Source organism: Vicia villosa, linkage group LG5, assembly GCF_029867415.1.
Source record: "Vicia villosa cultivar HV-30 ecotype Madison, WI linkage group LG5, Vvil1.0, whole genome shotgun sequence".
Taxonomy (NCBI): Eukaryota; Viridiplantae; Streptophyta; class Magnoliopsida; order Fabales; family Fabaceae; genus Vicia; species Vicia villosa.
In genome coordinates, this window is record NC_081184.1 from 122,854,240 (window position 1) to 122,868,240 (window position 14,001).

Genomic DNA, 14,001 nt, shown 5'->3' on the forward strand with positions numbered 1-14,001 from the left:
CTCGTATTTATAGAAGCTCTAGTCCTATCATGCTAAACTCATGCATGGAATGCTCATATCACCATGCATCTCTACTACACACATACATGGTTCAATAAACTTCATGCTAAACATAAAATGCCTATCTTATACTACTCTTCTTCTAGCTTGATAAATTATATTCAATATATAAACATTAATTCAATGGAAAGAAAGAAGAAAGTAATAAAAATCAAAACTGCATGATAATACAATATATCTTTTCTGTTGAAGTATACTTATGTACTATGATAAAATAAACAAATTCCTAACTCTAGTTGCATACTTTTTCTGGAATGACTCTTAGTGGTTGAGCCTTCGCTAATGTGATTCCAAATTTATCCTCCATGTTCATATCATCAATTTCCGTCCCATCTTCAAATTTCCAATTAAAACAATTGATTAATGAACCCAACATCAAATACAACTCCTTTGTAGCTAACAACAAACCAGGACAAATTCTCCTTCCAGCCCCAAATGGCGTAAGCTCGAAATTATGACCTTTAGTATCAATTTCAGATTTTAAGAATCTCTCTGGTGAAAACAAACTTGCATTTTCCCAAACACTTGAACTTCTACCAATAGCCCACACATTGACCCAAATTTGTGCATCTTTTGGGATTCTGTAACCATCAATTTCCACATTTTCATTGGCTTTTCGAGGAATTAAAAATGGAACTGGAGGGTGTAATCTAAATGTCTCTTTTATTATTGCTTGTAAATAAGGAAGCTTAGCAATATCTGATTCTTCAACTGGTTTTCCTTTGCCAATAATCTGTTCTAACTCTTGTTTCGCTTTTGACATAATATTTTCATTTTTGAGTAATTCTGCCATCCCCCATTCTATTGTAGATGAAATTGTATCCGTACCCGCAACAAATAAAGTCTGATAAATAAAAAACACTCCATGATTATAAATCATCAAAATCAACAAAATATAACTTTCTCTCTTCATTATAAGGGAAAAAGGGACAAGAAAGTACCAGAGGTAAATGTTTGATTTTGATTTTGTTCATAACTTGGCTGTTGTCCTGGGCAATATTGAGCAAGGTAGTTAGCATGTCATTGTTTGTGTCAAAACCTTGTACTTCTCTCAACTTCAATCTTTCATCAACTAAACGTTGGAAGATATCAAGGATCTTCCCAGCAGAAGCAGAGGTGCGAGCTTTAATACCCAGTGGGTCAAACATCCTAAGTGCAGGAAAAAGATCAGCAATATTTGGTTTTCCACATTCTTCCATTATATTCACAACTAGCTCCTTGAAATCTCCAACTGAACCAGCAGACTCAACCAAATCTAAAGAGTAAATAGTGTTTGACAATATATTTATCGATGTCTTAAAAGCCATATTTCCAATATCGACAGCTTCATTAACCAGACTACTTTGACTAATATCATTGAGTAATTCTTGAAGTTTCTGAAGCCTGATTTCCTTACTCTCTTCGAGTGTTTTGTTAGAGAATAATTGATTACTGCATATTTTTCTTAAGTCTCTCCAAAGAGGTGAAACGGGTAAGAATGTCATGCTATAATTGTGATGGTCATGCACTGTTACAGCATCTGGAATGGTTCTGTTAGATAAGATATTATCATGTGTTTGGAGTATTTGTTTGGCCATGTTGGGTGAAGAGGCAACTATGGTTGTTACTTGACCTAGCTTTAGACTCATGATTGGACCATGAATTTGAGCTAATTTGGCTAAGGATTTGTGTGGCTTTTTTCCTAATTGATGGAGGTTACCTATAAAAGGAAGAGGAGTAGGTCCTGGTGGAAGTTTGATCATGTTTGAGTTGTTTTTTGTGCATTTAGAAAGTAGAAAATAGAGAGTGAATGGTAATAGAAATAGGAAGATCACACTACCTAGCAAACACTCCATCTATGAAACAAAGAGATGTATGTTGTTGTACTAATTCAGATATATTATTAGAATTATATATGCAACATGAAGAGAGTAGAAATCTGTCTATTTATAATAATATATTAAAACAGAAGCATCAAACTATATGTCACACTTGATATACCACATCATTAAAATTTGTCACATTACTCATTATCGTATGCGAGATTATTTAAGCAGAAGAACCAAATCAAATGTCATATCACATCATTAAAATTTGCTACATCACTACGGGGAAGCTTTAGAAATTTTGCATACATATTCTACTTGATATAGACAATATCTTAAGTACCCCACCTCTTTGTTCTCTCTTGTATCATGTGAGTTGTCTAAAATATCCTCCTGCTTTTGTAGATGTATTTCTGGAAGTATTTTTTTTGTTTAAAGTTGTTTTGTTCCATAGATGTACATACGGAAGCTTCCGTAACTGCATCTACAGAAGCACTTGATGCTATATTCGCGTCAAACTCTTCCTCTCCTCCATTCTTCACTTTTCTCATTTCCAAACACCCAAACTCACCAAACCTCAAATATCAAACTTCAACAAAACTTGTTTTCTTCCTCTCGAGTTCGGCCGATACGTCAACATCAACTACCAACACATTCCAACAACTTCCAAACTCAATTCAATCAGTAAGTTTTCGATGTTTTGAGTTATTTTAGAGTATTTGTAATAGAGTTAGAATTCAATTTTTAGGTGTAGAAATGATTGGATAGTTTTAGAAATATAGTTTAGAGACAATGTAGGTACTGTTTGATGTGTAAATGGATGATCAAGCCACCAAAATGGAGTTTTTAACCCTCTGAACAGTGACCAGACGCCATTGTTGCATTTTTGAGGTTTCAGAACCTTCCGTAGATTCATCTACGGAAGAATGGAACGTTGGATCATTCCGTAGATGCAGCTACGAAAGAAACCCAGTTTTTTTGAAACGTAAGGTACTTCCGTAGATACATCTACGGAAAGCAAATATTTTTTCTTTCTTTTCTTGTTATAACTACATAGTATCTAACTTGATGGACGACCATCCTAATCGTATTATACATGGGAGGACTGCACAACATGCATCTTTGCGGCGTGAACGGATGCATGCAGTATCGCAGGTGACTGATGGAGATGTTGTTTCAGCTGACGTACCTACTACACCCGTTCTTGCCGGACCTTATCCATCTGTTCTAATTTAGAGGTCTTCTCCATTTACTACTTAATCACGAAGGTCTCCGGACGATGCTAAGGGTTCCTCACAGATGCCCTCCGCCCACAGACATTGACGGGGCAGTTCTTCAACTTCCGTGTCTGTGCCAGTGACGGTCGATGCGGGATCTTTGGTGCCACCTCCTGAGCTAAACGAGGATGATCCAATGTCGGAGTCTGTCTTGTACCTGGGGGTCCTATAGATGCATCCCTATTGGCAGGGTATGCATATCATTCAGCCCGACATATTTGGGAGAGAGAGGTAAATTTTCTTTGGTTATTACTTATTACTTTTTTTCTTCAGTTTCTGACTTTGCGTATTAATAACAACGTTTTTTTAGAAAATTTCAGGATAGGGATCCACAGAGGTTCTACAACCACGGCCGGAAGATTGACTCTCTCACGCAGCCTGACGAGTCGTGGTTTCAGGATGCACTCGCAGCTTCTGGGCTGAGGGACCTCTGTCTGGTCGGCTTCCAAACGATCCATATTGGGATGCTGATGGCATTTGCAGAGAGGTGGCATCTAGAGACTTTGTCATTTTCATCTTCCTCACTGTGAGATTACTATCACTCTTGACGACATTGCATGCCTCCTGCATCTACCTATCAAGGGTACCCTCCTTGGTCATGGTAGGCTGACGAAGAAAGAAGCGATGAAGTTGTTGAATGAGGAGCTGGGGAATGATCCTGCTGACGCGCTTGAGGAGGTGGAAATTACCCGTGGGATGCACGTGAGGTTTCACTCCTTGCAGCAGATATATGATGTCGGGCTTCTTGCGGCACATAAGGCTGCTGGTCATGAGGCAGAGGCGAATATAAACTGAGAGCGGGTGCTGAGATATTACTTCCTATATTTGATAGGCAATCAACTCTTTGTGGATACGAGCTCGACATACACAGACGTCGTTTACCTGACGTACTCATCGAATATCACACGTGTCCATGAGTACAACTGGGGAGCGGCTACATTGGCGTACACCTACCACAGACTCGGAGAGGGATGCCTGTGGAAGGCAAGGACTGTGGCTGGGAGTTGTACCCTCTTAGTAGTAACAATCTTATACCCTTCTACATTTTCTCAAAGTTAATTATATATTTGTGATAATATGTTTGATCACTGTTTTTTTTAAGGTTGGATACTACAACACTTCCCTAACATTATTGGCTGGGGAGAGGTGTCGGGTTACACTGAAGACATGCCACGTGCTAGAGCCTTCGCCCCTCTCGGAGAGAATCAGGTGTCGGATCCTTACAGGCGTTGTCTTGACTGCATCGCCGCTGAGGACGTCCGATATGACTGCTATGATGATCATCGTGAGACGGTTCCGTGGGATGACATCGCCCTGTATTCTGGATGATTGGCTGCCAGTTCGACCACTATTGTTCGTTATCTTCCGGAGTGTGTCATGCGTCAGTTTGGCTACCATCAGATGATACCCCGCCACCCTTCTGACTCTGCTCCCATCGCCATGACCCGTCGGCAGCTAGATGATGTCTTTGCAGGCTGGGAGCATCACATGGTTCCTGACGAGGCTCGGGCGACCAGATCATAGGTAGACTAGAACTGCGTCGATGGGTACATCACCTGGTATCACAGAGTGTCACACCCATACATGATTCCCACCGCACCTAGATCGCCGTTCAGACTAGCCCACGAGAAGATTTTGCAGACTCATCAGGCTCAGTTGGACCACACTCACGATCTTCTTACTCGGTGTCGTCAGATAGCTGACATGGGACATACAGGCATTGCAGATGGTTTCTTCCCTGAAGAGTCTGATGCCAGGCATGTAGTGGATAGTATGATTAGACTGACAGAGGAGACATTTCTCTTGATATAATGAGATGTATATATCCAATTTTGAAACGTTTCTATTTCTATTCCCTTTTCATTTCTTTTTACTGAATATAGGATGCTTTATCTTGCCTTTAGAATTTGAATAGACAAATTTTTCATTATTCACTTCTCTTTTTGATGATACACTGAGTATAATTGTCTCTGATAAATATATTCTATAAAATATCAAAAATGAAAAAACTCTATCACTTTTGTATTCATAAAAAAGTGGATTTCCTTTTTTAAAGATTGCCTTAAAAACTTTGAAAAAAATAAAATCAACATGCTAGACACTATGCGCATGAAAAAATGAATTTAATTTATCTTTTTGAGAACACATTAAACATTATTCTCTTAAATATTATTGTATCTGATAAGAAAAATTCTTAGGTAGACACATACATAAGAATTTTTTTTACACATAACCAATCATAAAATTTTAATTAATTAAAAAATAAATACAGAATTTTCTCTTTCTTTCATAATCTCAACCACCCCATAAATCCAATTAAAAACAAAATTTAAATTTAAATATTTAAAAAAAAAAATTTTTATTGATTATTCTTAAAATATGAATTTATAGTGGTTTCTATGCAAGAATTTCTCATCGTACCTATAAATATAAAAGTTATAAAAACTCTGTATTATTTCCATGTTTCAAGCATATATTTTTAGGGGAAAAAATTATCATATTAGACACTGAGCATAAATTATGAATTTTATTTAGTTTTTTTAAGATAATACGAACATTTTTTTCTTAAATATAATTATTTTGAATAATTACAATTTATAAAGAAAATAAAAAATATTAGTTTTACATATTATTACCAGATTCCAAACATATGATTTTCCTTTATGAAATATAAAAATTATTTCAACTTGAATATAAACATATGGTTTTACATATTAGTTTTACATATTATTTCCAGATTCCAATATTAGTTTTACATATTTTCAACTTCAATAAAATAAAAATTAATCCACGCCTTAAAACATGGTATCTTGAAAATATGAAACTGTTCCACAATAAAGATCCTCCTATGCTAGAAGTCAAATATGGAGGGAGTGCTGGGCCTTGTTTTAGGTTTTGCTGATGTTTGAGGGTTTGGTTCAGCCCCCCTCTCTTGTTTCCTTCTGACTTCTTATTAATACAATTTTTGAGTTAAAAAAATTTCAATTGAAATACCTATCAAAAATTATGGGGATGGTTTGAAAAATCCCCCTGCAAAAAAAAAAGTTACAAGAATTCCCCTAACATTTGAATATTCTCTCGTTTTAAACCTTGTAAAATTTTTATTTTTGAAACCAACCTTGCCACTTGAAGGACTCTATCATTTTGAACCCTGTAAATTATTTTTTATAGTAAAACCAACATTGCCCGTCATATTCCAGAGGGTTTTAAAATGATATAATCTACAAGATTATAGGGTTCAAAATGACCGAATCTTCAAATGGCAAGGTTTGTTTTATAAACAAATATTTTACAGATTTAAAACGAGAGAATCTTCAAATGTTAGGGGAATTCTTGCAACTTTTTTTTTGTAGGGGGATTTTTCAAACCAACGTCATATGACAGGAGTGAAAATAGGTATTAACCCTTAATTAATTGGTTATGGCAACAGTAGTCTTCAATAATGCAACAAAAAAATATCCATGTCTGTCAATCCAATACAGTGATCCAAATTGTAACTTTCCCATTTTTTTTCTCTTGAAATTTAATAAGTCACCATGTTAGGTGGACGCGTATTTAAGCTACTATTTTATTAGCCCGTTTGAATAAGACCTATTATTTAGGAGAAATAGGGTTTGTTATTTGTTTTACTACTCTTTAGGTATGTAAAGAGTAGAGTTGATTATTTTCTTTTGCTTGTAAGATGGCTATATATTAGCTACTGATTAATTGACTAATATTACATTCCTCCACTTATTTTTTGAAGCTTTGTTTAAATCTGATTTCCAGCATTTGGTATCAGGAGCTTTCAAAAGGGGGCTGCTAAATAGGAGTGTGAGAGTGAGTGAAGCATGACAACCTCTGAGAAATTTGTGACTCCAATATTTGACGGCTATTACGTTCATTGGTCGATGTTGATGGAAAATTTCTTGAGGAGCAAAGAGATGTGGAACCTGGTAGATGAAGGTATTCCAGTACCAGCAGTCGGGATTTCATCGGCAAGTAAGGCCCAGAGGAAATGTATCGAAGAAACAAAACTCAAAGATACGAAAGTTAAGAACTATCTCTTTCAAGTGATTGACAGAGAGATCATGGAAACCATTTTTGACAAAAGAACCCCAAAGGCGATATGGGATTCGATGAAACAGAAGTACCGGGTATCCACCAAAGTAAAGAGAGCGCAACTGTAGGCATTGAGGAAGGAGTTTGAAATGTTGGTTATGAAAGAAGGAGAAAAGATCGATAGCTTCATTTCACGAACCCTCATGGTGGTAAATAAAATGAAAGTGAATGGAGAAGATATGAAGCAAAGCATAGTGGTGGGTAAGATTTTGAGATCTTTGACTCCCAAATTCAATTTTGTATGTTCAGTTGAGGAGTCAAATGACATAGATACTAGGGGTGATCGTATCCGAACCAATCCAAAAGCAAAACCGCAAATCGAACCAATCCAAACCGAAACCGCAAAAAACCGCGTTTGATTTGGATGATTTTGGATGATTTTTGGACTGAACCGCGCGGTTCGGTTTGGTTTGCGGTTTTTATTTCACAAAAACCGAACCGCATATTTAACTTAAGTTTTGAATTTTAATAATTAATTTACTATCTTTCCAAATCCAATTGCACGCAGCCACACCTCACGTTTTGAATTTTAATAATTAATTTATTAACTTAAGTTTTGGCATAATCCACTTAGTTTTTGTATTTTATTGAGCTACATATATATGTAATTCTCTACTGTCTAATATATGTATTTCATTTATAATGTATTTTTAGTTCTTTACTGTTCTTGTAATATAATTTCTTTTGTAAGGTATAATATCATATATTATATTGACATTGAATTACTTTCCTTTTTCTTTTTATTTCAGTACATTTTTATTTTATAGTGTAAACCGCAGTCCACCGAACCGATCCTAACCGCATTGGTTTGGTTTGGTTTGGTTTGGATCACTTTTTAAAAATCAACCGAACCAAACCGAACCGCATGCATTTTTATCTCGCGGTTAGGATGGCTTTTATGCTCAAAACCGAACCAAACCGCACCGCGAACATCCCTAATAGATACTATGACTGTTGATGAGCTCCATGGAAGTTTACTTGTTCAAGAGCAAAGAATTCAGGGGAATCATACGGAAGAATAAGCATTAAGAATTTCTTACAAGCCACGACGGGGAAGAGGCTCATTCCGAGGGGGTCGATGTAGAGGAAGAGGGAGGTCATCTCTGAATAAAGCCACTATAGAATGTTTCAAATGTCATCAGTTGGGACACTTTCAATATGAGTGTCCTAATTGGGAGAAACGGGATAACTACGCTGAACATGTAGAAGAAGGAGAAGAGGTTCTGCTAATGTCTTATGTTGATGCTAATCAAACCAAAATAGAAGAAGCTTGGTTTCTTAACTCTGGGTGTTAAATCACATGACAGGAAACAAATAATCGTTCTCAGAGCTAGAGGATGGATTTAAACAAACAATGAAGCTTGGGAATGACACTAGAATGGCAGTGGAAGCTAAAGGGAGTGTACGGCTTCAAGTGAACGGTGTTATTCAGGCAATCTAAAATGTTTCTTACATACCTGAGTTGAAAAGTAATTTGTTGAGCATAGGGAAACTTCAGGAGAAAGGTGTAGATATCCTAAAAGAGGGTTAATTATGCAAACTAACATGAGTGGAAATAGAATGTTTTATATGTTAGGATATATGGCAGGGAAAGGAAATTCTATGTGTCTTCAGGATGAACTTTCCTCTGAAAAAGAATCGCACCTTGGCATCATCGATTTGGCCATCTGAATTATTCAGGATTAAGAACACTTACATACAATAAAATGATAGACGGTGTGTCTCTGCTCATAGTTCCAGAACAATTATGTGAAACGTGTTTGGTTGGCAAACAACATGGAGGACCGAAACAAAATTCTTGGAGAGAATCAAAGCAACTTCAAATTGTGCATTCTGATATGTGTGGGCCTATCAAACCTTCTTCCAACAGTGAAAAAAGGTATATCATAAGTTTTATTGATGATTTTTCATGTAAAACATGGGTTTATTTTTTACATGAAAAATCAGAAGCCTTTAGTGTATTCAAGAATTTCAAAGCATTTATTGAAAAAGAGGCTGGTGCGTATATAACTTGTTTGAGAACAGATAGAGGAGGCAAGTTTAACTCAAATGAATTTGGAGAATTTTGTAAAGCTCATGGTGTAAGCAGGCAGTTGACAGCAGCATACACTCCACAACATAATGGAGTTGTCAAACGAAAGAACAGAACAATCATGAATGTAGACGCTCAATATTAGCCGATAAGAAAGTTCCAAAAGTGTTTTGACCAGAAGCTGTAAATTGGTGTGTTCACGTTCAAAATAGGAGCCTGACCGCGGCGGTAAAAGAGAAAACTCCAGAGGAAGCATGAAGTTGAGTGAAGCCAACAATAACTTATTTTCGGGTGTTCGGTTCCATAGCACACGCTCATGTTCCATACCAAAAGAGTAGCAAGTTAGATGCCAAAAGCAAGAAGTGTGTATTCCTGGGTGTTAGCAATGAATCTAAGGCCTATAGATTATATTATCCAACCACTAAGAAGATCATCATTAGTAGCGATGTTCAATTTGAAGAAGAAGAAGAAAGCTGGGATTGAGGAAGAACAGAAGAAGAACTGAATTTGGATGTTCTAGAAGATGATAATGAAAGTGAAAAAGAGAACGCCGAGGAGGATAATATCGAGGAGGTCATGGGAAGAAATGCTACTTCTTATTGTTCACCAGAAAATGAAGTAGACATTCAAGAAGTTGCAGATGAAGGGAGGGGTGAAAGAGTCAGAACAAAACCAGTATGGATGGAGGACTATGAAACTGGCTAAGGCCTCTCGGTAGAAGAAAATATGCATGAAATGATAATGGTAAGAGAGAATGATCCAATTTCATTTGTAGAGGCAGTCAATAGCAAGAAGTGGAAACAGGCTATGGAAGCAGAAATGGAAGCTATAGAGAAGAACCAAATTTGGGAACTGATGAATTTACCTAAGGATGCCAATCCTATTGGAGTTAGGTGGGTCTTTAAGACCAAACTTAATGAAAATGGGGATGTTGAGAAACATAAAAGTGAGATTGGTAGCTAAGGGTTATGCACAACGTATGGAGTTGATTAAACCGAAGTATTTGCACCAGTAGCAAGGCTCGATACCATTCGAATAATACTTGCAGTAGCAGCACAGTGTGGCTGGGAGGTTTTTCAGCTTGACGTAAAAAGTGTTATTCTTCATGGTGAACTCAAGGAGGAAGTATTTGTACAACAACCTGAAGGGTTTGTTAAGAAGGGAGAAGAAGGGGAGTTTTACAAGCTAAAAAGGGCTCTATATGGCCTTAAGCAAGCGCCAAGGGCATGGTATAATAAAATTGAGGCTTATTTTCTGCGTGAAGGCTTCGAGAAATATTCCAATGAGCATACTTTGTTCACCAAGTCAAAAGGAGGTAAAATTTTAATAATTAGTCTTTATGTAGATGATTTAATGTTTACTGGAAGTGATGTGAGCATGTGTATGGAATTTAAAAGGTCAATGATGATAGAGTTTGATATGTCCGATTTAGGAAGAATGAGGCACTTTCTTGGAATGGAAGTGCTACAAAATTCAAATGGTATTTTTATTTGTCAAAGAAGATATGCACGAGAAGTGTTAGCAAGATTTAAGATGGAAAATAGCAATAGTGTGAAAAATCCAATTGTACCGGGAACAAAGTTGTTAAAGGATGAAGGAGGAACTAAAGTTGACGCAACATTGTTTAAACAAATGGTTGGGAGTCTTATGTATTTAACTATAACTCGTCCTGACTTAGTGTGTGGTGTAAGTCACATAAGCATGTACATGTCGAGACCAACCATGTCATATTGGTTGGAAACCAAAAGAATTTGGAGGTATTTAAAAGGGACAACTGGGCTAGGCATTTTCTAGACAAAGAATGAAGGTTGTTCAAAACTTCTGGCACTCACATATAGTGGCTATGCGGGTGATCTTGATGATAGAAGAAATACCTCTGGGTATGTGTTTATGATAGGATATGGAGTTGTATCTTGGTCGTCTAAATAACAGCCTGTGGTGACTTTATCAACTACCGAGGCAGAATATATCGCAGAAACTCTATGTGCTTGTCAGTGTATATGGCTTAAGAGAATCTTGCGAAAGATTGGAGTCGAGCAGGTTGAAGGAAATATAATTCAATGTGACAGCAGCTCTACCATTTAGTTGGCTAAGATTCCAGTTTTTACGGAAAAGTAAGCATATCCATGTGAAATTTCATTTTTTAAGAGATTTAGTGAATGAAGGTGTTGTAGAATTAAAGTACTGTAACTCTCAGGAGCAAGTAGCAAACCTGATGACAAAACCACTCAAACTTGAGCAATTTGAAAAACTCCGTAGTATGCTTGGAATGGTTAGTGCGTCAGAGTTAAACTAAAATACATGTGTTTTAGTTTAAGGGAGGGAATGTAGGTGGACACGTATTTTGTTTTTAAGCTATTGTTTTATTAGTCTGTTTAAGTAAGGCCTATTCTTTAGGAGAAATAGGGTTTGTTATTTGTGTTACTACTTTGTAAGCATGTAAAGAGTAGAGTTAGTCATTTCCTTTTGCTTGTAAGATGGCTATATATTAGCTACTGATTAATTGAATAATATCACATTCCTCCACTTAATTTTTGAAGCTTTGTTTAAATATGATTTCCAACACACCAGCCAGTATTTTAAGTTATAGGAGTTGATGTGTTAAAGGACAAAACTTAGGTACAATTATTTAGCTGTGGTTCTTACTATTTTCCAATGAAAATATGACAAATATACTTAAATATCATTTAGGGAATGAAAATAGCAGAAATTTGCATACGTGTAAGAGAAAATTATACACTTATCATATTTTTATTAGAAAATAGTAAGAACCACACCTAAAGAATTATACCTAAGTTTTGTCCCATGTTAAATACATACGTGGCATCGATGTTTCACACCACCATTTCATTAGTTTTTTTCTTGACACTCCATCTCAATAGTATATATTGTGAATATGCTAATTTGATCCTCACAGAAACTCTTAATATAAAATGATTTAGTATAGACTATAAAAATCAGAAATTCTCTCTAATGGTATATATTTACCATTTTTAGAATCGACTAGAAAATCATATATAGAACTTTTGTATTTTATTGTTGTTAATGTACATGTAATTATAATAGAAAAATACAATGAAGAATTACATCATGGTAGAATTTGTGACATGGTATTAGAATCAAATATGTGAAACTTTATTATCTTTGCGGAACGACGACACATTGACGTAGGAAGACATTTTAAGTTATCTGAATTTGTTTTAAACCAAAAATAACAATTTAATAGTTTTTTCGCAATTTTTTATATTTCTGTTTTGGATTAAAAGTTCATTAGAATTTTTTTATTTTTTTATTTTTTTTAATTAAAAGTTCATTAGAGTTTTTTTCTTGTATTTAAATATTTTCGGCGCGAGTCAAAGGTAATCTTTGATATAATAAAATTCAGTATTTTATTTATTTATTAAATTCTAGTGTTTATCTCACTGATTTTGTGTTTGCAATTATGTGTTCTCATTCTAGGTTTAGCGCTTGCTAATTCCTAGTGCTTCCGACTACATTTGGTGGCATCATAGCTTGTTTTCTCCTGTTTCTTTATGTAACTTGATCAGCCATGAGAGATCAACAAGTAACCAGTGCAGATCTTGAGAAAATTATTGCGAATTTTACTGCGGCTCTAACTGCTTTGATTGAACAGGAGGAAAATTTAGAAAAACATGTGAACAACGCCAACAACGGGAATCAGCGAAGAGATAAGTGAAGAGAACTGGTTAGACTTCCGTAGAGTGCCAACAATCATCATACTATTATTGCTGAATATTCGAGTTTTGAAGAAGAAAAACCCTACGAGGAAGAGGTAGTTGATCATGGGAATCGACATAACCATGATTATCGAGTGGGAGATGATATTCCATTATTCTATGGAACAATGGGAGTGGAGGAGTTTTTGAATTGACAGACTGACGTCGATAGGTTCTTCGACGTTATGGGCATCCCTGAGAATAGACAAGTTAAGATGGTGGCAATCTGACTGAAGAGTAGTGATGTTGTTTGGTGGGATAAACTTGTTGTGCAGAGGTAGAGTAATAAGAAGGGGCCAGTCAGAACTTGACAAAGAATGAAATAATTGATGCTGGAGCGATTTTTTATCGAAGAGTTATGAACAAATTCTTTATAAGATGTATATTGAGTGTGTTCAATGCAAGAAAATTATGACTGAATACAAAGCTTAGTTCTTGTGTTTTTTTAGAACAATGGATTAGGAGAATCAGATATTTAGAAAGTGACTTGATACATAAGTGGCTTAAACGGATCCTTGCAGGAGAAAATGTGTTTACAAACTGTATGGATCGTGGCTGAGACATCAAGTCTAGCTTTGAAGGCATCTGTAATACGGTGGGAGAACTGACTTTATTAAAATGTTGCGGATAGTAAGAGTCGCCACCGACTTTTATTTTATCCAATTGGAAAGGCAAAAAAACAGAAAAGACCTTTGAAAGATTTTGAGTTCGGGGGTAGGTTATACAAAGGGAAGGTGTAAGCACCATTTGTATCCATGGTTATCCATGGGCTCTTAATTGCTCAGCTCACTTGTTTGTTTGAATTGTTTGAAAAGAAGTGTAGTGTGTGTTTAGAAAAGGGATTTGAATAAGAACTTTAGCTTGTAAAATAAGCGTAGCCTTTTTGAAAGTAATTTGAAAAGGAGTGGGAAAAGTATTTTTAATTTGAATTTGAATAGAGCAAGCATTTAAGAGCACCTACCCTAAGAGTGGATCTTTCTTGTTCTTTA

At 35.9% G+C, this 14,001-nt stretch overlaps 1 protein-coding gene across 1 annotated transcript; it reads right to left on the bottom strand.

The window, feature by feature from the left end:
* Positions 1–248: 248 nt before the first annotated feature.
* LOC131607194 (geraniol 8-hydroxylase-like) lies at positions 249–1,891 on the bottom strand. The gene is made up of 2 exons (XM_058879215.1): positions 1,002–1,891; positions 249–904 (listed from the first exon to the last, which is right to left on the bottom strand). The coding sequence occupies exons 1-2, from the start codon at positions 1,800–1,802 to the stop codon at positions 293–295; spliced, it is 1,413 nt and encodes a 470-aa protein (XP_058735198.1). The 5' UTR covers positions 1,803–1,891; the 3' UTR covers positions 249–292.
* Positions 1,892–14,001: the final 12,110 nt, after the last annotated feature.

Coding starts and splice junctions, on each gene's coding strand:
- LOC131607194 (XM_058879215.1), bottom strand. CDS start 1,802: ATGATCAAACTTCCACCAGGACCTACTCCTCTTCCTTTTATAGGTAAC. Junction 905..1,001: donor AAATCAAACATTTACCTCTG/GTACTTTCTTGT, acceptor TTTATTTATCAG/ACTTTATTTGTTGCGGGTAC.